Raw genomic sequence first — 24,934 nt, forward strand, 5'->3', positions numbered from 1 at the left:
ATGAGGCTGTTCTCTGGCCGCGTTTACAGACGAGTAAGGACACGAAATACGGGATGAAAGTAACAGCTGTGTTGTTTTCAAGGGGCACTGTGTAGTTTTGGAGAAGATATTCCATTTCATTCAATATTGATAAGGTAAATATACAAACTCAGAACTGTTTGTTCCCACGTAGTTTTTTAAAATGGCATAGGCGTCATTTCTGAGAAAAGAAAGTTCAGATCGAACATGAAACCAATCACGACCGTAACCTTCCTCGTATTTCTGCAAAAGTGTATGAACCCAGCTGCTGACCAATCCAGACCAGTCTGAACCCTCCCCTGAACAGTGATCTATGATCATCCAATCATAGCTGAGCAACAACAACAACAATAAGGAAGCCTTAGATTTGTCCACATGCCAAAAGGTTTTTGCAGAGGACTGTTTTAATGTAGAGAGTTTAAGGGTTCAGTCTTTTTATCACCTTCTCAACTACTTTGAATTAACCTTCTCAAGTTATGTTGCAAAGCATATACAAAAGTATAAGAGGCATGCAGTTAAGAATATTATTAGGCTATGTCAGCATATCCAGTAGGTTACACAGACATGATCCTTTTCGTCCATGAGTAGATTTGTGTTTCCCTCTGTTGAAAGAAAACAGTTCCTAATGGAAACTGCTCACGACAGTATTTTTTGGCACTTTGAGCGCCACGAGCTGTGTGCCATCTAGTTCCATTTATATTCAAGAGAAGGCAGCCATCCAAAACTTGACAACTCACACAACTCTTGATGCAGCACCACAACTAAGAGGAAAATATATAAAATTGTATTTTTGATTTTAGGGTGAACTGTCCCTTTAATTCCTGGGACATGTAGTTTTGATCTAGCTAGCTAGCTATCTACGGTGAAATGAATCTGCTTTTGAGTCTTCAAGTCAGCCGACAAACTAAAATGGCAATCTTTTGGGAAAAAGGATAATGCTTGCAGTAACTAAAGGGGCGGGACCTGGCACAAACATGCACGACACGTCTTGCTTGCCTGCGTTCCTGATTTCAAAACTTGTTTGAGGGCTTCCTTTCCGATAAGCCTGATGCAGGGTGCTACTCTGTCAGCGTGTTTGTGAAGCAAGAAGAGCAGCAGAGGGTGAGGAGGATCAGCAGATGGGAGAAGTAAGGGCCGAAGATCAGCTGTCATGTCAGGAGACGTTGCCATAAACTTGTACAACGCTGCTTCGAGAGGGGAAAACTTAATTTATTTTTCACAGTCTGTAACTTAACAGGGCTGTCAGCCATTATCAGAAAGGTCAGTGTTTCTCTAAAGCACCGCAAAAAAAATGACCTTTCGGACTTGTTCCAACTGTAGTGGGAATGTTGTTCTGTCGTCTGGGGTTGGTGTTATTACAGTTGTATTAAAGCCAAGACTGTGGCTATTACTGCTCCTGCAGCTACTTGTCTCATGTTTTCCTAAAAGCTGCAGCGCCTGTCCAACCATAGCATAGTGGGATGTATTTGTGGGTTCGGGTTCATGCAGAAAAAGGTCCAAAGCACGTGTTGTTAGCTGCGTAGGAGATTTGGGAAGGTGGAGGAAATATAATATCCATAGAAATGAGATGAAACACAGCGAGTCTCATAACACCGTTCCCATAGACAAGCCAGAGTTACTGCAGTTGTTGGTTGTTGCTACTGCTCGGGTGATGATTTTCCATTAACAACATGTTGCATTACTCTCATACAGAGTCTTGATTTACCGTTTAAGCTGTACAATTAGTTTAGCTTATCTTTGTTTTAAGAGTTTCAGGATCTAAACCCTGTTCAGAGGGAAGAGATCAGACCAGACAGATCGTGTGTGTGTGCAACAGACTGTGCAAATGTTACACAGTATGTATTTGACGAAAAGACATGCGATACCTTTACTTTCCCTAGATAAACAGAGATTAAGAGAGTTGATGAGTGAACACTTACACAAGCTTGGTAAACAGTACAGCACAGAATGGTGAACACACAATTGCAAGTTACATTGTAATGTCAATATGGTTCTGCTAATTATAGTAATACCTAATAAAAGTAAATAAATAAAACTGCTTAGTGATCGTTGGCAAATGTTTCATAGCAGGGCACTCGATATTACCTTCACCTCCCTGATATTATTCCAGAAGAACTATTTTGCTTCTGGAATTTTATTATTATTATTATTATTATTATTATTATTATTATTATTATTATTATTATTATTATTAGTAGTAGTAGTAGTAGTAGTAGTAGTAGTAGTCATTACTTTTTCATCCGATTTCAACTTTGACAACTCCCTCACAAGCCACAATGTAAATTTTGAGTCTACATTTCTGGAGGAGAGCAGACAGTACCAGTTTTGTCTCCCTCATTGTTCACTCTACCTAAATAAAAAAGACACTGCAGAGTTTGGCAATGTCTCCTGTTACTCACTGTATATATATTTTGGCCATAACATAACACACTTTTGTCAAGACTTGTCAAGGAGTTTGGGAGGCATTTTTCTATGTAACGAAACATTTTGCGCATTCATTCTTACAGGGACATTTTCAATTTTGGTTCTGCTACTGCTCCAGCATACGTTCAGCTAGAGAAACTGTTCAGCTTTCAAAATGTTCAGCTTTTTAAGCTCATTTTTATTTTTATAGCCACTTCTATTTTTTTCAGCCATTCTGCCATTTTGCAGGAAATACAAATTGTCCTAGTTCTTTTTGCTTCTTTTTGTTAAAGAAAGACAACAGGTATGAAAGAATAGTATCAGCCCTGAGTTGTTTTGTTTTTTCCTCACACCAATGTTGTTAATGCTGATATTATGTCAAACGTGTTGTTGATAACTCTTATTCGGTAAATGTGGCTTTCCATCTCTCACTTGCCGTTGCGTTCACGTCACAGCTCTGCTGTTTTTCGAGTCATCTGCACAACGTTATCAAATAAACTTGTTTGTGCTCTTTAGTGGGAAGTTGTGGGCTGTTTCTAACAGCATATCTGTGCTACGATTTCTTCACACTTACCGGCCATACCATATTTGCTAATTCCACTATATCTCCCGTTAGCTTTTATCGAATGTACCAGCCTTGCCAGAAAGTGTCACACTCTCTGAGTCAATAGACTGCCCCTGTGCTTATTACACCCTGTTAGAAGCCAGAATTCCATAATTCATTTACATTTCTAACAATTTAACTATTCCACTCTGTGTTGTTTCAGTATTTCTGTGCAGTATCATGCACAATGTTACTCTATTGCCTTCAGCATCCATCCAGCATTCATTTATACTGATTATACTGCTCAATATTTCATCTCCCCAGTTCTTCTGTCAAATCTTTCCATGCAATATCAGGTGCAGTATTCTACTGATATTGATGGCGTTCATCCACACAGTTAACCTCCTAACTACTAATATTATCCACACTGTAGTGTGGTACTAGGCAAATGTAAATACATACAGTATACAGTTGTCTCATTTAGTCTATAGCAAGATTTTATTACAGCTTTTGTATTTTGTATATTTACATTTTCACTTTCCGTTATTTCTTATTGTCTTCACTATTTATATTTTATTCAGACCTCTCTATAGCGTGATATTTCTATTCTAGACAGAGCTACTGCAGCAAACCAATGTTTTTCAATTAGGTTATTGTATTTAATACTTTCTTCCTTTGGGTAAATTGGAGCTGTACTCAGTATTGGCTGGTCCATAACTATTTTTAGAGGTTGGAATGTGGTTTTGGTACACTGAGAGTCTGAAGAATCTGGGCTGCAACACATCCATAGCTGAAATGTTATTTGAGTTGACTTTTTTAGTTTTCAGAAAAAACTGTCTATAAATGTAATCTGGTTATTTGAATCATTTTCAGTGTGATCCTCAATTATCTTTATATGCCCCCATGATTAAATGAGTGTGTGTGTGTGTGTGTGTGTGTGTGTGTGTGTGTGTGTGTGTGTGTGTGTGTGTGTGTGTGTGTGTGTCTGTGGGTTACATTTCTTTTCCCTCAGTAGGCTCATGAGGCAGAGAGATAAGAGAGGCAGAACTAACTGCTTTATTGCCATGAGGTTTTCCTGTATGTTTGTGGTATATTTGGCCACAAAATGTCGGTTTACCCCATTAAAAGCGTGTGTTTATGTGTTACCCCACTTCCAGGGTCTGTCGACGAGCCTCACTCTGAATCCCTGGTAACTATGGAGACTGAGTTTGGAGAGAGACCAAACACAGACGCCTCCATCCCGAGACTTCAGAGTGAAGCTGTGGCCAGTGATCTGCAGGAGTTGTCCCTGCAGCCCACCCCCAACTTGCTGCCAGTCACAGAGAGGAAGAATGGTGAGTTTTTACTCATGCATAGACATGACTGTGTGAACGTGTCCATCAAATGGTTTGTCAGGGGCACGCAGAGGAACTGAAACAGGGGAGCAGGACAATCATGCAAATAAAGCCACAGCATGCTCCCATTTGAGTACATTTGTCTAGCGAACATGATTGTGGTCTATTTTAAGTGTTGATTAAGTGCTGAAAGATGCAAAGAAGCAAATGCTCCCAGAGGCAGAGAGGCTGTCTGTATGCTGCGGTTTTTCCAGCATCTGCGGAGCTGCTTGCTGCTGCTCTTGTTTACATTTCAGACATGCTAGGTCTCCCTTCGCATTACCTCATTATAAACAGCGAGTGCGTCTTCCAAATGTGCACACCGTCACATTCGAGCTGGCTTACGCACACCCCACAAGCAGACCCTCAATGCAGTGGAGGGATATTGTTTAAGCACCACATTTCACCATGTCACTATTTTAAGCTGACCTTAAAATCGACCCAAATGCTAAGACTTGTCGGTAAGTTGTTGGCTGGCTGAAAACACCACTTAGGAGAGGTCGTTCCTGAAGGTTCACGTCATAGGGTGAAAGCAACAGAGCGTTCAGATATGTTATGACTAATTTACACCCAGTGTAAAAGGCTCCTTGTGGAATTTTGGACATCAGCAACACTTTGCAGCAAAAGGACACACATTGATGATGGGCATTATTCATTTTTGAATGATTTTTGGCAATGCTGTATCTCCTACATGTAGTCTTTATAGTATTTTCCCTAACTTAGCAGGAAGAGGTGCAGTTGAATTACCTTTCTACTTGTTGGACAGATCTTTTTCTTACTATAGTGGTCACACTGTAAAAATGGCCTTGACACCTGGTTGGGTCTTACTTCTATGCGAGTGACACCATATATATATATATATATATATATATATATATATATATATATATATATATATATATATATATATATATATATATATACCTTGAGATCACGTGTTGACAGCAGGTGTAAATATGGTGTAACTGAGCCCACGGCCTTTCTTCCTCCTGGGATCTCAGCCACACCTTCTGAAGCACTGTCCTGCTTGAGTGTCTTGCAGCCAACTAGCTTTGAAGTGCTTTAAATCAGTACAATAAAGACATAGCTAATACGTGGTTATTTGTGCCCTAGCTGTCCACAGATGCCAGCGAACATCAAGTTGCTAAATTGTTGTTGGGAGACTGTTGCAAACAGTGGAGCCCACGTACAGATCCAGTGTTTATGACAGTGTTGGTCATTGAACATCTTTAAACTCCCTATATTTAGAAAAAGATTTCATTGCATAGGGGAGGTTTTCTTTTTTTTCTGATTGTCTAGCTCAAACCAGAAGAACTACATTGTCTTGAATGGCACATGTAGTGTTTACAGTGTTTGTGTCCTGAAATAATAGCTATGGTTTTCCCGTGCTTTTTTCACAGTTGAAACATGTGACTTACAGTATATAACTGGAAGCAATGACCTGGTGTCTTGTTATGGATGCCTGGAATTGATAATGAGGCAGCATGGTCTGTAAAGTGGGTGAGGATTTTATGTGCAACCGAGATCAGATAAAACATGAATGCCATCAAAATATTTTATACATATTATGTGTTTTTTTGTTTTTTTTTTGCTTCTGTAGTAATTAATCTAACATACTATTTTCTTTTGTCATTTTTATGCTTGGGCAAGTGATTAAATAAAGCAAACACTGGAGCAGAAATGGATATCATATTAAGTGGAGAGATTCAGATACATCGTACTGAAAACTCAGAGGACACTGTGCCTAATGTCTAAACCACTGAAGGGATAACATTTCATCCACATCTTTCCCTCTCTTCTCCTCAGAGTAATACAGCGTGAGCAACTGTTTTTGTTTTTGTGTTACAGAAGTGCAAGTGCGTATACCTGCTACCCCAAGAAAACAGCTGACAAGTTAATCTGAAACATGACTGTACCAGATAGATAGGAGTGCTCTGTGGAGCCCTCTATTTTAAGACGGTGTGTGTCCCCACCCTCTGGACAGCACAAGTACTGCAACCAGACGAACAAAAGTTAATCCACGTTTTTTTGGTTTGACAGTTCATGAATAGAATACCATCGGATGGACTCAAGATCAGTTTTGGTCCCCGTTTAAATCCCCTTATTCAAGCCCTCTGTATGTGGAAGTCTGTGTGTGTGTGTGTGTGTGTGTGTGTGTGTGTGTGTGTGTGTGTGTGTGTGTGTGTGTGTGTTTGTGTGTGTGTGTGTGTGTGTGAGCTGTGTGAGGTGTGTGCATCCACAGATAAAGAGGTTCTGGATATAGCGATGTGGCCAGCTGGTCCTGCTATTTAAACCAGTTGGAGAGAGTACAGAGGTTAAGAGGAAAGAGAGATGTAATATCAGAGGAGGGTTGGGGGTTGATGTTGAACTTAAGAATATGTATTGGCTGTGGAAATGGGGAAACTGGCAGGAGCACTCAAGAAATCAAAAAAAGAATTTAAAGTGAAAGGAAGAGTTTGCCCTAAATTGACGTATTTTCTCTACGAGCAGCTCCATCTACATCTCTCAGTTTATGGGCGAGCTTAAGGGGACTTGGTGTGAAATGGTGGAGCAGTGGCAGACTCAGGGTGTTTGAGGGGCAGGGGCGAAAATATCAAAAGGGCACCATCAGTTAGTCTTTATGTATTTATAGTGAAGAGAGGGCCCTTCACTATGTTTTGTCCACTGAAAGGGCACCCTTTATCATGCCTTAACTACCATAGGGGCACCCAAGACGACGCTTTTGCTGGGACACCGAAGAGTCTCAGTGAACATAGCAAACAATTACGCACAGTTTTTAAGTACAATTTAAAGGTCCCATATTAAGCTTATACTTTCATTTTACTGGAAATAGTAATGGGTGGTGACTGTATAGTCGTGACATCACAGCTTTATGCAGATCTAGATGGGCTGTGTGCATTTCTCCGTGGGCCGAACGTTTTGGCACTTGCACAGTATCTATTGAAAACCTCAACCTGCTTTGTAATCCAAAAAGACATGTGGAGCTCATTTTCTAAAATATGGGACCTTTAGTGTGAAGAAAATATAGAAAACAATTTTGCAAACTGGATTTTTTTTTTTTTTTTTTCAGACCTGCAGTGCAGATTTATGGCTCCAAAACACAGATCATTGCTTCACCTACCAGACAATTAATGCAGCTTTCGCAGCTGTCAGAATACAGTACAGCCCCATTATTTTTAATAGTTTGCAGGAAAAGTTTGATGGAGCTAACTCATTCTGTCTGTTGTTTTCACACAGACCTCAGTTTGACTGACAAGTGGATCAATACTTAATAACTACATTTTCATTTTAGAAGGGACTTAGTCCTCGGTGGCCTCTTTGAAAAATGAACTGAGAGGAAATAAAGACAGAAAATATATGAAAGGGATGGTGGTAAACAGAGTTGGTTGGAAAATTGATACCACTGAATCAACAGCTAATTAAAAAATGATGTTCTGTGTTTAGAACCTTAACAAAGCGAATGCTGTGGTCCCGACGGCTGTTAAACATGGTGGTGTACATTTCAAGGTTAAATAAACTTTCTTAGACGGATTAAAAATGAATCTTTGTATTGAAAGCAGAGATGAAGAAGGCAGAAATATAATTATTGAAATCATAATATCAGAATACATGCATGCTCCACAAGGGGGTGGCGGAATTTGGGGTTGGAGTTAATTTGACTCTTGTTGACAGCTTTGTCTTGTTACAGGAAGAGCAAAGGTGGTGAAACCAAAGATGAGGCTGATATGTAGCAATGAAAGGCAGTGGAACATATGAAAAGCATATTCAAAACCATAGTCTATTTTAGTTGTTAGAAATTAAAATATACCTGGCCTAAATTTGATTCTCTCTATTTATAAAGTTATAGGTGGTAATTTATAATCTGTGATGAAGCTTTTTTTTGATCCACGTTCCTAAAAATACCTGCATCAACAAACAAGAAATTGACTTAGTATCTTGAAATCTGTGATAACTCTTCCTCTTTTGCCTCGGAGAAATACTTCAATTTTCTGTATTGTGGAGCTGAGGGTCTTTCTCAAGTATTGAGTCAGATTTTTTTATGAACCCACACACTGACACATTAGTTTACAGTGGCTATTTTGGCAATGACTTTTGACCTGTCGTCTCATAAGTTCGTCTCGGTGACATACGAGGGAATCCTTTTAATAGATCCACGGACCACTTCCCCAGAGATAACAGTGAGACGTCGATGCACACATAGCCAGTCGATTCTGTAGGGTAATGAAGTCAAGCCTGAAGGTCAAGAAGAAAACACTTCTGAAATGAAACTTTTGTGTAGGACCTGGGCTCATGAGGGTTGTTTCAGATTCAGATGTCGGTATCGGAAATGCCTCAACATGCTGAGTCAGGTATCAGTGAGTATGCAGGTTTGTGCACTGATCATGTGATTTATTATCCCTGCAATGTGACCCTGGGATAACTTCACTTACGTGTCAGCAAACTTACATTTGTCACATTTTCATATTAGCCCGTTAAAACACTCATTTTCCTAGAAAGAAGAATTGTTCTGTTCCATTGTCTGCCGCTTTATTTGTACTTTACTATTCTACAGTTAGGGGTGAACATGCTGCCATTTACCACTAACTGCTGCTAATTGTAGCTGCCCATAGCTAGTTAGCTCAGTTAGCCGTGCAGCTATTGGTTTTTGGTGACCAAGAGAGTACTAGTGTTTTAATTGCTAGCACAGGACAGTCTGAGGCTAGCTCGTTAGCATGCTAACGTCTTACAGGCTTTAAAATGATGACATCTTTTCAACATCAGTTACAGAAATACGAAGGGCAACTTCTTGTGATTCAAAATCAACGTTTTTTCCAACATCTTGCTTGCGCCCTAACTTGTCCGCATGCAGCAAGAGCCAAAGGGAGGAATCAAACCTTCTGCTTCAGCCTCGGCACATCAGGAACACAATCTATGAGCGTCCAGTGCACTTTTAAGCGTTACTTCTTTAGATGTAATAATTGAATGAAAAAGTCAGATCCTGTCCTTATTTACAATCAGATTTAGTGAATAGTATTGGTCATCAAACCTTTATCAGATAGGCTTTTGTTCATGACCGCAACATGGTAAACAGTAGAGCTGATGGTCACAGAGGGAGTCTGACAAAGTTTCTTGACATTTAGGGCAGCAGCGATCTCTTGGACTAAGACTAAAATATCTCAACAACCATCAGTTTACACAGACATTCATAGCCAACCCCACCTGTAAACGGATGATGTGAAAGTTCAGCACTCCAACTACAGTACTGACCTTGACTACTCCAAAGCTTTTGATGGTTGTGAAAGCATTACCTACTCCAAACTGCCACTTTGAGATCCTTTTTCTGTTTATTAATCAACAGAGATTAACATCTGTCTCCACCGATACAGCCGGACCGAGCTATGTGTACGGGAGAGAAGATGGAGCGACAGAGATTTACAGTCCGCTAGGAGCCCTTAGCAATTGGAGGGCTTTTATCTCAGCATTTAGGACTGATATGAGCACACACTTTACAGACACTTAACTGAGCTAGACACATTGAAACAAAGACGCGCCAACACATCTCTACAACCATTTACATGCTCGCTGTTACATAAATTATCCACATACATTAGTGATGCATATAGTTGAACACATTGTCACACGTAGATACAGGAAACAATCGCACATACACACATGCACACAGACACACCTGGCAAAGAGGGATCATCCCTGCCAGCGTTTTGGTCAGGGGCCTTATCAGAAGTAATGGCGGATCAGAGTCCTGATTCGTTTTCCCCTCTCTTGTCAGACTGAGGAGTTCTTTGCCCGGGGACACCACATCTTGCATATTAACACCCTCTGATACAGAAATGCACCCGCAGACGCAGCGTCCTGCATATTTAACATGTGCACACAAATACACAGACTGTTGTTTGTGTGCATCAGCTTAACTTAACAATCCCCTTATGCCTGTAACAGAGCCTCCGATAACCAAATCATTAACAAACGCACACACATTAACGTCTGCTCATCATTTCTTTGTTTTCAATAGTACCACATTGTTTTTTTTTTTTACATAATGGGAACATGACAAGCAACATTGGTTCGATGTAATGCAAAGCGACAGATGAGAAGAAAGCCACTTATTTTTTTTTCACCTTGAGAGGGGCCCTCTCTCACCTTTTAATGTCATGTCAAATTATCTGATGCCACCCAGGACAGAGCCTTAATAATGGAGATGAATGAAACTGTCAATGGATGGGAACAGGTGTGTTACACAGACATGCAGGCAGGCAGAGGAGAAGGCAGTCGAGCTGAAGGGGGGAGATAAAGACAGTTTAGAGGCATGCGGGCAGGTTTATTGGCCAGCTGAAAGAGAACAGATCAGCTGATAGTTAGACTGCGGGCGCAGTAAAGAAAACATAAAGGCTAAATGTTGGAGCCAGGTACCAGATGCTGATTTCAAAGAACATATTTTCTTAAATAAGATTTTGAATTTCTTTTCTAATAATGCGTGTCCTACATTGAAAATCATTGTGCTGTTAAAAAAGTATGAAGTCTAAATGAGGAGTACTTTGCGTGACTGACTGTTTGTACTGTTTTTTTCTGATATCCTGGCTCTAATCAGCAAGAACACATTTATAATGTATTTTTAGGAACCATTAGGTGATAGAAAGCTGTATTTGATAGGGTTGAAATTTTGTCTTTTTATTTTGTGAAATTCAAATAGAAAGAAATACATAAAGAAGTACACTTAACCATGTGTAAGTTAATATGTAAAATGTAAATTGATTGGGAAAGTAAAACAATTAATAAACACAGAAGTAAAGCCTATAATGTTTTCTCTTTTTATTTTAAATTTGGTACTTTCAGCCGTCCATACTTGTGGGCCAAGTTAAGTGGGAGAGTTAATTTGAGCTAACCTTCATTTACAACTATTGCCTCTCTCTTTGCATGAGGGATGCATGATATAGTCCTAAAATCATATTGAGATTATTTTGACAGATACGATGATTGTGATATGTTTCACGGTCAGTGGGAGTGAGATTTGCATCACAATTTTTATTTTCATTGAACAAATTATTAAAAGCATGATGATGAGACGTTTGTTGGAGTCTGTACCGAACAAATATGTTTTCAAGAAGCCGGTGAACAGGATTTGTAGGTCAGGGCATCTCTGCAGCACTACAGTACTCACACTTTACCATTATCAAAAAGAACTGAAGCTTCCTGAGATTTTGTCTTTTGTCTTTTTTTTTCTTATGATACGCCTGTCAGATGCTCTGAAAATCTCACATCTACCAACCTGTGCTAAAATCCTTTGAGCATAAACAGGAAGTGGTAAACAAAAGTCTGACAGGTGTAGGGGAAAAAAAAAAAAAGATTTGGGGCGTGCGTGTGTGTGTGTGTGTGTGTGTGTGTGTGTGTAATCGTAATGATTTTAGGCCGCGGGGCACGACGGCAGAGACGTGCTCACACAGGTGCCTATCATTGACCCTGCACTGAGCTCAGATCAGTGGTGCTAAGTGAGAAGAATTTGGTTAGTGGCTCCGCTCAGAACGTGTGTGTGTGTGTCCTTGTGTGCGCCTGTTTGTGTCTGTCAACCCCCGAATGACTGAGTGCAGCGACAGCTGTGACAGACTGCTTGATCAAGGATTCACCGACATCTGACACGCACACGAGCATGTCCTCCTCAGTTGTGGAGTTGCAGTGAATACAACAGAAGCTCCTCTGTAGCTCTGATACAGTAGCTTTGTATTTATACATGCATTTTTTTTATTCCTAGTGATGGGAAATATATCTATTAGATGCAACTTTGCTTTGAAGAACATTCTTTCTTTTCGCTCATAAACAGTGTCCAGCAACTTGTCAAAGAGGAATACCTTTTGCTAGATGTGCAGACTTGACTGAACAACAGCCGACCTCCTGCTCCTTGTTTTCGTTCCTGGTTCCTTGGAGTCTCCAGTTATTTCCTGGTTTGATCAGACCCGCCATGCTGGAGCACATGCCTTGTGTGCGCATTGACTCTGCCCCAATCAGCAGGAACATGGATGAGAGAACCATACGGTTTGAGTTAGAGCGTCATGCCTGTCGGAGTCTCAGACAAGGTGGGGTACCTGTTGTGTGTCATGCTTCCACCGTGCAAACAGTGCAGCACGACTTTGCTTTAAGCGTGTTGGATCAATGCCTCGGTTACACTGGTAGCAGAGAAAAAAATGCAGTACATGTGTCCATTCAGGCGATGCTTTCAGATTTCATTCGATGCAAAAATTGGCTGTTTCAAGTATGCAGGCCTTCCTCAGTGTCATCCAGCTGTATTTTCTGGGCCCAGGTGTTAAGTGGATCAAATACTCAAATACTGTGGCTGGATTACAGTTGGGACCTGTCCAGCCCGGGCACAGCACACTTTGCCTTGAGCACATGAACTCATGAACCTGTGGACTGTGGGCCTAGGACCAAAGAAGCTGGACTGAGGCAGCTTGGACCGATTTAGGAAAGGACAAACTCTGCGAACTCCAAGAGTCTTCCAGAGAAGTCTAAAGTAAATTTACATGGGTGAGACAGCTCATAGAATTAAGCTTAAAGGGCCAATGCGTCAGAATTTTAGTTGGAAATTAACTACAATTATCAACAGAATGTGACTGAATAGCAGTTTTGACGGTATGTGTCTGTGTGTTGTGTTGCAGAGACATATCTACTGAAGTTACAATGCTCACAAGCTAGCCCTGTGCTGTCCAAAGCTTCTGTGCTAGAGTTGTAAACACCAACACTTGCCTGGTCCCAGAGCTCCCAGTCTGAACCGGTAGCTGGACAGCTAACTAAGCTAATTAGCAATGGGCACCTACAGTTAGCAGCAGTTAGCAGTCACTCTGGTGATCTGCTGCACCCTGTGTGTTTTGAGTATATATTTGACAGGACAATTCTTACATGTTGCACCTTTTAAAGATCTTTTCATTATTATTCCCAAAACCTTCTACTTGAAACTCTTGGACAGCTGTTGGTTTTGTTTAGGACTTATTTCATCTTTCAATCTGTGCATCTGTCAACAGCGCAACAAGTCTGTTTCTGTCCACCTTCTTCTTCAGTTAAACCCATGAATCCCGTGTGTGTATGCGTGTGTTGTCATTTTACAGTAATGTTCATCCTAACTGCCGTGAGGGATTGGGTTTCAAGCAGTTACAACATGGACACAAATAGAAAACCGTGTGAGAGAGCAGGAGGGAGAGACCCCACGGTTAGGGATCGAAGCAGACGACAAAATGTACAGTGAGTGCTGTGCAACAGTGTGACAAAGAGAAAAGAACCACTGGTAGAAATTGTAAGACAAACTGGCAGATAAGGAAGTAAATTTTACTTGGATACATAATGGGACAATGGAAAAATTAAAATTTAAACTAACAGGTTGAATAAATCCACATTGGTCTGAAGGGATTTAACGCAGTCTATAGAAATGTGCTTTTAAAATCCATTTGAAGCAGTGTTTTGAAAGATGACACTGATAGTGCCAGGCTTAGTCCTTCACATCTCTCCCAGGAGGAGGAGGGCACTGAAAATAAAAAGAAACAGCTGGCACAGAGAGATGTAGCAAAGAGACAGAAGTCAGTGATGAGGAGGAGTATTGTAAAGATAGTGATTGAGCGCATCATAAATGACTGGGCTCATTTGTGCATTTGAACACAGCATACGTTAGTGAGAAAGTTCAAAATCCAACTACAAGAATCTTCGAATGTTCATCATCGTAACTTACGGCAAGCGTGATTGGTTGAAAAGTGACATGGGACATAGGATCCTATGTCGATCCTATTTATGTCAGGAAATGCATTAAAACAACACAGAATTGGCTAAAACCAACAAATAATTTAAGCATCACAAAATGATCAATGCTGGAGAGCTTTTTTTTTTTTTAGCTGTTTTGGCTAGATGTGGTCGCCAAGCTAAGATTTGACAATATTTTTTTCATGGGAAAAGCACTTGTTGTTCAGCCACAGACAGTCTGGCCTAAGAAACAGTGCTTCTGTGACCAGTGTGTTTTGGCATGGAGCTGAATTCAAAGCACTGTTGATTTTATGTAAGTTTTCTTGAGGTACTTTGTTTGGATTTCTTCTGTACCAGCAATCCAAGACTCCTCTATGTACAATTCTGGTCTTCATTGATTATTATATTTGCTCTTATTTGCATTGAACTGTTGTTGAGTGAAGGTACACTTGATGTTATGTAGTGACATTTGAGCAATGAGCACACTTTCCCAGAATAGATTCTGTATCAGCACATTGCATCAGTCGCCCGTCATCTCTTGGCACAAATCATCTGCCTCAGAAAAAAAAACAAGTGTTTTGAGTATTTCTGTGTGTGTGTGTTTGTGTCTGTGTGTGCGTGGGAATGTCTCACGACCGCGTCTTTATATTCACACTGTGCGGTGGCCATAAGTGGAGGTATTAAAATATGTGTTTATTTTTGTACTCTCATGTTTGTGTGTGTTTGCAAATATGCACGCCTGTAATGAGTGTCTGTGTTTGTTTTGTTAGTCTGCCCATGTTTGCCTGCAGGAGCCTGTTAAATCTTTCCCCGCTGCCAAAGGGAGAGAACTGCACCATCCTGCATCAGCCACGTCCTCGTCGCAGAAATCAAAGGAATGGGAATGTTTTTATCTCGGGCTACTGTGGGACACACAGAGGGACTGTCTGCTGTCTCTGTGCGCCGCAGCGACAGAGCCTCCTGTCATTATAACCAACTCAGGATAAAAAACATATGTAGGCAGTGCTGAAACACCAGCACACACAGATCTTTTCTGGTTCGTAGAAAAACATACACTTTAAAAAAAGAAGGAAGAGTTTAACCTGAAAAAGAGGAACAAGACGGGCAGATGTTTTGCAAAGACAAGGGCTCTCACCGCTATTGTCTGATTCAGTGGGAGATGAGGAGCATGTAGAGAGAGATCAGTGATAGAGGAGGCTAGCTTCCTTCTCTTCTTCTGGGCAAAATAAGAAAAGAGGTTTGTCTGTTGCAGACAGAACTGCACCTGACAAAACGGTAAGAACGAAGCTCACGTATGTGGCTTAAAGCATGTTATGTGAAGTTTTGGTGATGTTGTGGTAGATCTACAAATAGATGGTTTCCGATGAAATAAGTGGGTTACTTACATACATTTGCAAGTTCAATAATACATAGTGAGCAAAGAACAAAGGATGAGGTTGGGATAGAAGGGTGGTTACTTTACTGTGCAGAGCGCAGCTACTTTCACACGATTTCTTTCTGTTATCCACCAGTCTTATACATCACACTATTAGACACAGCAGTTGAAAGTAGTTCCAACTTTCTGACTCACTGGGCAGTCAGATTAGTTTCATCCTTAATGTGTAAAAGAGATTATAGTTAAGAAAACTATAATAGAGGAATTATAACACAGACAGACAGCTGTTTTCAGCTAAACAAAGCAATGAAAAGCCCATTGGATAGTACCTGCCCAGCACGGAGCAGCAGGCAAATCGAGTGACTTAACTGAACATAACAGGAGTGTTCGGCAGCTAAAGAGACAGATATTTCCCTCAGGACTGGGGAGGTGGAGATGAAAACTGAGATAGAATAGTTGAATGAATGAATTTTGGCAGGCGGCCAGAAACACAACTCCAAATGAATGCTGATATTGCTCCATGTCATCTGGGTGCGTAACGGTCTGCTATTAAGTTCACCATATTAACATTATACTCAAGTGTCCGGTTACTTCACAGCTCGCACAGTATGTGAGATCACATTGAAGCACTATGCTATATATTTTTTGTATATGTTTAAAAAAAAATAAAAAAATAATAGTAATAATTATTATAATTAGTTATAGTGCGGCTAGTTTTATTTACAACATTTTGAATCAAAGTCATACTTTGACTTGTATTTGCATTTGTATTTGGCTCATTTGTAGAATTGTTAACTCTTCTGTTTTGTGAACTATTTATTATCTTGTGAGGCACCTGTGACCCTCCGTTCAGTTGAAATATTCGCACAAATCACATGAGATTTAATTTGTTGGTTTTATGAACTAAGCCTGACTTGTGATCAGGTGACGTGATGTGTGGTGTCAGCCTGCGTTGTAGGAACGCTGCACTGAGGAAAGTTGAGCTACAGCTTGAATGTCACTGGGATGATTGACTTCAGCTCATATGGGGCCGCAGTAAATTTTCACTTTATGGATTTGTACTTTCACATCAGTTCTGATCAGACATATTGACCTGGCAACAAGTTTTTTTTTCTGTGTGCTTCACACAGTGTGAGACCTTTTTTAGCCATTAATCGATTTTTTTCCTTCTGTGAATTAAATTGGCTAGTGTCTTGACAATTGATTGTTTTTAGTAATTTCTTTTAAGAAAACATATCCAAATTCTTCGATTTCACCCTCTCAAATGTGAATATTTTCCGTTGTCATTAGTCTTCCAGAACATCACCTTGGGTTTTGCAAAAACTCATTGATTGATTGAGTAAATGATCAACAGATTGATTCATTAGTCATTACTTGCAGTCCTAATTTAAAGGCATAGTATGTAAGAATTGGCCACCTGTTGAATTCATACTTCAGACAAACAGGGGGCAGCATATCACCAGAGAGAGTACAAACTACTGACAACTGTAGCTGCTATTAGCAAGTTAGCTCAGTTAGCAGTGCAGCTAGCGGTCCTCTCAGCTGACTCAAGGCTGCCCCGACTTAAAATGTTGGTTGTGTAAACCACTGGTTTATTTTTGAATGTTTTAAACTAAAATTCCTACATGTTGCACCTTTTCGTATTACCAGGTAAAAAAACTCACTCACTCACAATTTACACTCTAGGAAAGGTCATCAGATTGAGTTCCAGCTATCTCTTATTACTGGTAGTTGCCTCAGCATATGACACACCGTGCAACACCTCAGCTCTGCAGTGCTAAAGTGAGGGCTGAGGTAAAACCATGCCAACTGCAGATGGTCAGGGTGTGTGTGAAAAAGAGCCCTCGACCAAAAAATATTTCAAGATGCCCAATTTTTTACACTTCAGCACTGATTTCATGACCCAGATAGACTGTAGAGTGGCTGCTGATCTGCAGAAGATCATTTCCTGGCAATTCAGATTTCTCATTTTGGAAGTTCAGTCCTCGAACTTTTTGCAGATATAGGTTTTCATCAGAGAGAAAATACGAGGTCGGCTCAGGACGTGGTGAGTCATCCGAGCGACTTCGATAGCATTTCTGAGCATGAGAAAATGGCGCGTGACCTGCATGGCCTGCAAATAGCCGTTAATCCAGGAATTTAATGATAGTTCTGTTTCAAACCATGTTTATATCTGAGACTCTGAAATCCTGAGTTGAATTATACATGTGAACGGTTTAAAATAATAAACATCAGGAGGTGTGAAGTTACATGAAACATGCATGTCCATCACTTTCCTTCACCTCTTTGTCACACATCTCTGTGGTGTTGAGCTGTGACATATGCAGCACAAAACTGTGTGCGCTGCTATTTAATGAAACGCTTGAAACAGGAAGCTGTTGCTGCGTCTGCTTCAGTGCCTGCGCGTTTCCCATCCCTTTGTAGTGTGTAGTGACACAACTTTGGTGTGTCTTCTCACAGACGACTACAGAGAACAAATGTTGATCACCGGCAGCAAACCGGGTAGATTAAAAAACCTCTGTAGAGCGTCTCAGATGCAACTCTACACCTTTTGTTACTTGTATTCACAGTCAGAAAGTCTTTTGTTTCATGTTGTTGCGAACTTGCAGCTTAGCTATGAGTAATGTCACTACCACTGTGACTTTCTGTGGCTGGAAACGAGGTAGAGGTTATGTATTGCCGGTTTGACTCAACACTCCATTCATTCTTGCTTCTGTTTCTCTGTCTCTTCCTCGGTGTTCAGTTCTCCAGCTGAAGCTACAACAGAGAAGGTCCAGAGAGGAGCTGGTCAAACAGGGGATCATGCCACGTAAGTAGAGAACAATATATTGGGTCCATGCGTAGAAAACGTTACTGTCTCCATTTAAACATTCAAACAGTTCAGACGATAACGTGTTCACAATGGCTAATGTAACCCAGAGTAGAAGACAAATCAGTGTGATAATGAAGTGAAAATGGACAGAAAACAGAAAACAGGCTTAAAAGATGTAACTTTAACCAAACTTACCATCAGATTGTGAGTAATAATATTATGAGGAATATGTATGGTGCTAAAGTTGGCATGCTAACCAGCTAGCTCCATCCCAGTCTAGTCCAAAGCTCCTGTGCGAGCAGTGTGAACACTAACACATTCATATTTTTGAGTTTAAGTAATAAATTCCAGTTTTAGTCTCACTAGCTAAGTTCACTTAGCACCTCTCAGTATAATAAAAAAGATTGAAAAAGAATCGCTCTCCAAAGTTAAATCAACATCTCTATAACCAGTTTTAATGAAAATCTAACATTACAGCCTTCATGAGTGTAAGATTTATTCCACAACTGTTATATAAAACTCAGCACAGACTGACTTCGATTCTTGCTGAGTTTTTCATTCATTCATCACTATGTCTTTCTCAGTTTTAGTATCATTGAGTGCTAGACAACAGTTCTCTGAAGTGATTTGGATTGTGGTCAGGACTCATCTCCTGACAGTCGGCAGTTTCAGTCTTCAAAGAGAGGTGATTCGAGGTCATACTTCAACTGCCATCATGCACATCCGTTTGCTGCTTCTTATCTGCTTTTTATCTGATTAAGAGACTTCCCCGTGCACCGTCAAACTCAAAAAGTTTGGATGCTTTTGGTTACAGACTGTTTGCGCTGCTTATAGGCTTTTGGCTCTTGTTGAGATCCATTTAATATGCATGCTTAAAAACTGTTACTTCATTAAACAGCATATCAGACAGCATACGTTAATGCTAATTTAATTATAGCAGTACAGTATGTTCTGGTGTTAATAATCACCAGGTACGTACATTTCTGTTCGAGGGAATGACCTAAATAATCTACAAATCAATGCTAATAATCACTTTTTGTCTAATGCTAGCGGGAGGTCATTTAGGAGCACTTTTAATCCACAATTACTGTAACTCACACTCTGCCTCTGACAGATGATATCATAATAGTTTGACACTTTGTCACACAGGAAGTGCGTTATGCTGTGCGTCCTATCTACTTATTGTTATCTGTTCATCTGGTAAATGCTTCAATTAGCTACATGTAAACTATCCATATGCTATTTTGCTATTGCAGGAGTCTATTCTGTTCTACGTCACAAAAAGAGACACACACTATTTCCCCTTAGTTGCAATACAAATATGTCACTTCTCATCTCACTAGACGGACAGCATTAACAATGAGCATGGCTCAGGCCTCATCTAGTGGAGAGATGGAAATGGAAAGATGCAAATAAACTTCAAACAATGGGTGGAGAAATGGCGCTGTTGAGCATTTACGTTTCGGTGAAAGAGAGAGTGAGAGACACAGTCAGCCAAGTGTGACCAGAGGAGCTAATGTAATGACAAAGATCAAAATGTTTTGTTCACATGGTTTCATCCAATTATCCCACGCCTCTCTATTCTCCTTGACCTCGGGATTGTGGCTTGATGAGGGGCTTGTTTCGTCCATGCGTCGCGTCTCCTGCAGTGCTTAGGGGAATTATAGCTTGTCCCTTTTAGCCCATGGAGCGTTTATCATCTGAACAGAAGAGAGACACTTATGTGGAGACAGCCGAGATGCTACAGGGGTCGAATATAATGACGGTCACATGAGTGGCTGAAAGTTCGCTCTGTCACGAAGAGGCTTTGTTTGATTAAGAAAGGAAACGTGCGACCTTGTGATCTAATGGTTGTCATTGACGACAGGTTTGAATGTCACCTGATTATCTTCAGGTCGTAGGTTAGACCTGGTTAAGTTCAGGTATGAGTTTAAATGTGGTTAATGTCACCGTAAGGACATGGCAGGACAATTAGCCACTGACATTTTGAGCTAGCCTCCTCTGCTGCTCTTCTGTGTGACCTTTATCATAATTGTCCCTGTAGTCTCTCATGGAGACAGAAGGCAGGTGGAGGAACGGCAACACACACAGTGGCAACACCTCTATGACTCTCACCGTAGCTTCTTTTTTTTTTTAACCACTGACCTTTGTTAACAGAATGCTACCACGAAACCCTGTTATTTTTTTAGCTCCCTCCTTTGGTCCATTTTTAAAACACCTCAGATTAGACTTCAGTGGAAGTTGTCTACCTTCTGTTGTCTCAGTCACCGCACCTCTCCCGCTTGATGTCTCTTTATCACTCACTGTCTTGTTTTTTTTCCCCTCTCACTATCCCAGCATCAAGAAATAATCTCTTAAATGCAGGAAACGTATTTTCCTTCTGTTAGCTCCATACCTGGCAGTATGAGCCCAAACCTACTGCTTGTCCGACCGCACCGTGGAGTGACAGCAGTGTTTGAGTGGCATTTGTCTATTACGTTCATAATGAAAACGATTCCAAGTATGATATAAAGTGCCTTTGTGGATGCCCCCAAGGTAGATAAAATATGAAAATGCCCTCCAGGTGGCCCTTACAGCAGATAAAATGTGATAACATGTCCTCTAGGGTGCCCTTCCAGTTGAGAAAATGTGGTGAGGTGCCCTCTCTTTACTATAAATAACTGCCGGCTGGTGCCCCGCTGCATACTGCTGGTGCCCTTTTTTATTTTTTGTTTGCTCCTCAAAGTCTACCACTGCCAACAAACACATGGTGGTTTTGAACAAAAACCTGCTTGCATGCTACTCAAGCGAGGCAGCAGAGTCATCAAAATCAAGAAGACCAACGCTGACTGTGCGCCCTCGTCTGACTGCCCTCATTTTTCCACCGCTCTCATCCTCAGGACCCTCGCCACCACCACTAACTTAAGTGTTTTATTCCAAGATATGTAGCTCTTTTGCACTTGTTCAGATTTAATGGCACCAGTGGAGGTGCAATATGAAATACAGAGATGCAAAATAGCAGCCTTAGTTTGTGTGTGTGAGTGTGTGTCTGTAGCTGCGTGTTTGGTTGGCTGACTGCGGTGTGTGTTTGGGTGTGCTCTTTTAACACAGTGCTATTATAAGCCCAGAGTGTGATACCCTACCTAACACTATATTTATACACCACTCAGATGTGTAAAAAAACATTTTGTTCAGTTAAGCTCATCTATCAGTGTTTTAAGGTTAGCTCAGCTAAACCTGAATGCACAGGTGGAGCCTTCTCCAAAGGTTTGCTACCAAGATCAGAAAGAGACAGAGCTGGTACTTTACCCACATGCAGGGGAAGTCACTTGATTATTTCGAGTAAACTGCATTTAAAGTATAAAATGCATACTTCCAGTTGAGGTAAAAATCTAAAGATTTAGTTACACATGTGTCAAATGTTCACTGGTTTAGTCAGTGATAAAGGCAAATCTGCTGCTATTTCTGAATGTTATGAGGATAAACTTCACTCTAGTTAGCAGGGCTGCAACTATTGATTATTTACAATCATGATTAAAGGTGCAAAAAGACAGACGATTCTTGAGGTCAAGGCCGTCAAATACTGATGCAAAGACAGAGGACAATGGATGGTAAAATTCTGGAGGGACGTCCTAAAGGGCCAATTTATAGCTAAAAAAACATTTGCTTTGTTTAAACAGCAGCTAATATGACCATTCAACCACTTCCTAGCCTTCAAACATTACCGTTTGATATTGCTGCACAATATGACTTAATGCTAAAATATCAACACACATCATGCACACATGTATGCCTGGAAGTGAAACGCGCTGGACATAATATTAGTTAGGAAGTGGCTGAATGCTAGTGTTAGCTAATGGGTTATTAAATGTGGGTTTACCTTGTAATACTGCATGGATACTGCATAGATTTTCACTATTCGAGATCTTTTCAGTTGCTGATCACTTGGGAAGCTGTGAAATGTGAAGATTTGTCTGATTTTTTATTTTATTTGCAACATAGAAAACATAGCGTAACATTATCCCAGCGGCATGTGAATACAGTTGATTTGATGACCTTGTAATGACACTTACTTAACAATCAACTGTCTTAAAGATTATTTTCAAGATTAAAAAAAAAAAGCTTTGTCTGTAAAATTTATTTGAAAAGTTGTGGAAAATTCTCATCACAATTTGCTCAAAGTGACACCTGTCAAATTACTTTCACTTCCTCAACCAACAGTCCAAAACTGAAAGACTTTCCATTTACTGTCATAAATTAAGAACAATAGCACATCTTTACATTTAAGAAGATTGAACCAGCAAATGAAAAATTACTAAAAACAGTAAATTGATCATCAAAATGGCTGGCAGCAGAATTTCTTTTGTTTAAGTAATTAAACGTCTAATTGTTGCTGCTCTTACAGTTAGATTAGACATACCTGCATAGTTAGATGTGGATAAATTGCGTGGTAGAGTGATTGATAAACCCGCCCCAGTACCATATTGTGCCACATGTGAGCTCTGCGTATGTACAGATTTACACTTCCTGGTGAAGGTGGAACAGCTCTCACAAAGTTCTCATGTCTGAAATAACTCTATGTATGTCTGACAGAAACAATACATGACATGTTCGTGTAAGGTAACAGTATAATTTTAGTCGCTTCGCTGCTTTTGAAGATGTTTCATGAGGTTAACAAACATATGAAACAGTTTAACTGGGTGAAATGTGGTAATATGCAGAGTTTCTTCAGTCGGTGAACTCGGAGGACAAAACCAGGCAGCAGTCAGCAGCAGACTGAACATAAAAAGACAGCCAGCGCCAGAGGAAGTGATGCTGCTTGATGTTCTCAAAGAGCTGGGAATGCTGGTTAGCTTTAGCAGGGTGGCAAGAAGCCATGATGCAGCCACTCATGCACATAATGGAGTCTTTTCTCTCTGACCTCTTCCTACGACTCTCTATTTCCTCCTCTTCATTTGCCCCTCGGTCTGTTGTTGCATTTTTCTTCCAGCTGCCTCTCTTCATTTATCTCTCCCACCCGTCTTCCCTCCATCCGTTTTTTTTTTTCTGATCCTCCATCTTCTTCCTATCTATTTCCATCTCTTTCACTTATTTTGTGCTCATCGACCCATCCGTCCGTCCCTCCCTCCTTCCCACCGCACGTTTTTTTTCCAAGGAGCAGGCTGACAGGCAGGTTCATACGCCCTCAAGGAGGCTGCCATAACTCCCCTTGTGGATGGGTGAGAGGTCTAAGAGGGGTGAAGTCCCCGGGGTAGTGCACGAGTGAGTGTGTAGCAGCAGTGTGACAGTGCTCAGCGACGTGAACTGAGGCTTGAGCAGGTACCAGCATTCTTACCCCGGGGTTGCTAATCCAGTCACACCACTTGTGTGCCTGTGTGTGTGTGTGTGTGTGTGTGTGTGTACAGTGCAGTCAGAAAGTATTAGGACAGCGACACATTTTCTGTTGTGTTACCTCCAAATGCATCAGAAATGTGAAAAAAAAAAGAAAATAGCATGGTGACTTAATTTGAGGGTGTTTACTTCCATGCACGTCCTGCTGTCAGGTGTGTACTGCAGCCATCTTCACAGCTTAGCTGATTGTCTGGTTTTGACAAAAAGTGACTGACTTGGCCAGTCGTGAATGTCCCATTGTTTGGCCACTGAAAGCCTTCTTTGTTGCCTTGTCTGTCTGAGATAAGATACAAACAAAGCAACTCTTTTGTCCTAAAATAGTGGAACTGTTTTTGACAAAGGGCCACATTAACCTCTTAGTCATTGGAGTCATTTCAATCTCCGCCGAAATTTAAAATGTTTCCCTTCCCATGGCAGTGTGCGCATCCTGCATGTGTGTCTGAAACAGTTAGCCTGCTCCAGTTGTCTGCTGTGGAGCCTCTGAGCGACATGTAGAGAGGAAGAAACATGATTTCTTATTTACAAACCCACAAGTTTCAGCGTACACCATTTCTCATGATTCTAGCTCCATCAGTTGTACAGCAGGCATCCCATATGCAAGAGAACTTGGCAAGTTGAGCTGCAGTGTTTTCTTTTTGCTGTAAGGAATGCTCAGGCCCGAAGACATGGACAACATTCATAGAAAGAACACAAACAAGGCAGCTAAAATCACCTTGAGATGATTAGTTTGATCTGAAGTTTGAAGAGGAGGCCTGCAGCTCTTCACCTCAGCAGTTCATTCCTTAATCTTGTAGTTCTCAAACCTTAGACTAGAACTATAGAGAAGAACATTTTCTCGTCACCCCCACCCACCCACACACGTCTTTTGCCTGCGAACTCCTATCGAATTTACAATCGAATTTGAACATTTGATATCTTGTCGTTCTTTTTTCATTAGCCACCGATGTACTGGTGAAGCTGAAGACGAGATGTGCCTCGTCATATTTTCTTGTCATTGCTTTGGTAGTTTTCATGTTTACCTTCAGCTCAGAGTCCTCTAACAGACTTCCATGCTTCACAAATAGTGCAAAAACCTATGCTTCATATATTTAGCCTTGCTGTGCGTCCCTTGCTTTACCTATGGGCTCTCTCTAGGGGGTGTCAGAATCAGAATCACAATCATGTGCCCCACTTTTGTGAACCACTGCTTTAATCTAACCACCAAAAGTTGTTAATCTGTCCAAATTTAGGTTTACACCAATAATTCATCTGTGTTTAGAACATAAATAGTTTTCTGCCTTATTAAAAACCACCTCTGATCTGACTCATCTTACAGCCTCTTTCTT

The 24,934-nt window shown here is 40.7% G+C and overlaps 1 protein-coding gene across 2 annotated transcripts in view; it reads left to right on the forward strand.

The window, feature by feature from the left end:
- LOC119014410 (myocardin-related transcription factor B-like) overlaps positions 1-24,934 on the forward strand; it is a 47,673-nt gene that overhangs the window by 3,340 nt on the left and 19,399 nt on the right. For both annotated transcript variants that reach the window (XM_037089550.1, XM_037089551.1), the window contains exons 3-4: positions 4,123-4,299; positions 18,171-18,236. In XM_037089550.1, the coding sequence (XP_036945445.1) occupies positions 4,161-4,299; positions 18,171-18,236 (205 nt within the window). In that variant the 5' untranslated portion in view covers positions 4,123-4,160. The remainder of the gene's footprint in view (positions 1-4,122; positions 4,300-18,170; positions 18,237-24,934) is intronic.

Source organism: Acanthopagrus latus, chromosome 23 (assembly GCF_904848185.1).
Source record: "Acanthopagrus latus isolate v.2019 chromosome 23, fAcaLat1.1, whole genome shotgun sequence".
In the NCBI taxonomy this organism is placed as follows: domain Eukaryota; kingdom Metazoa; phylum Chordata; class Actinopteri; order Spariformes; family Sparidae; genus Acanthopagrus; species Acanthopagrus latus.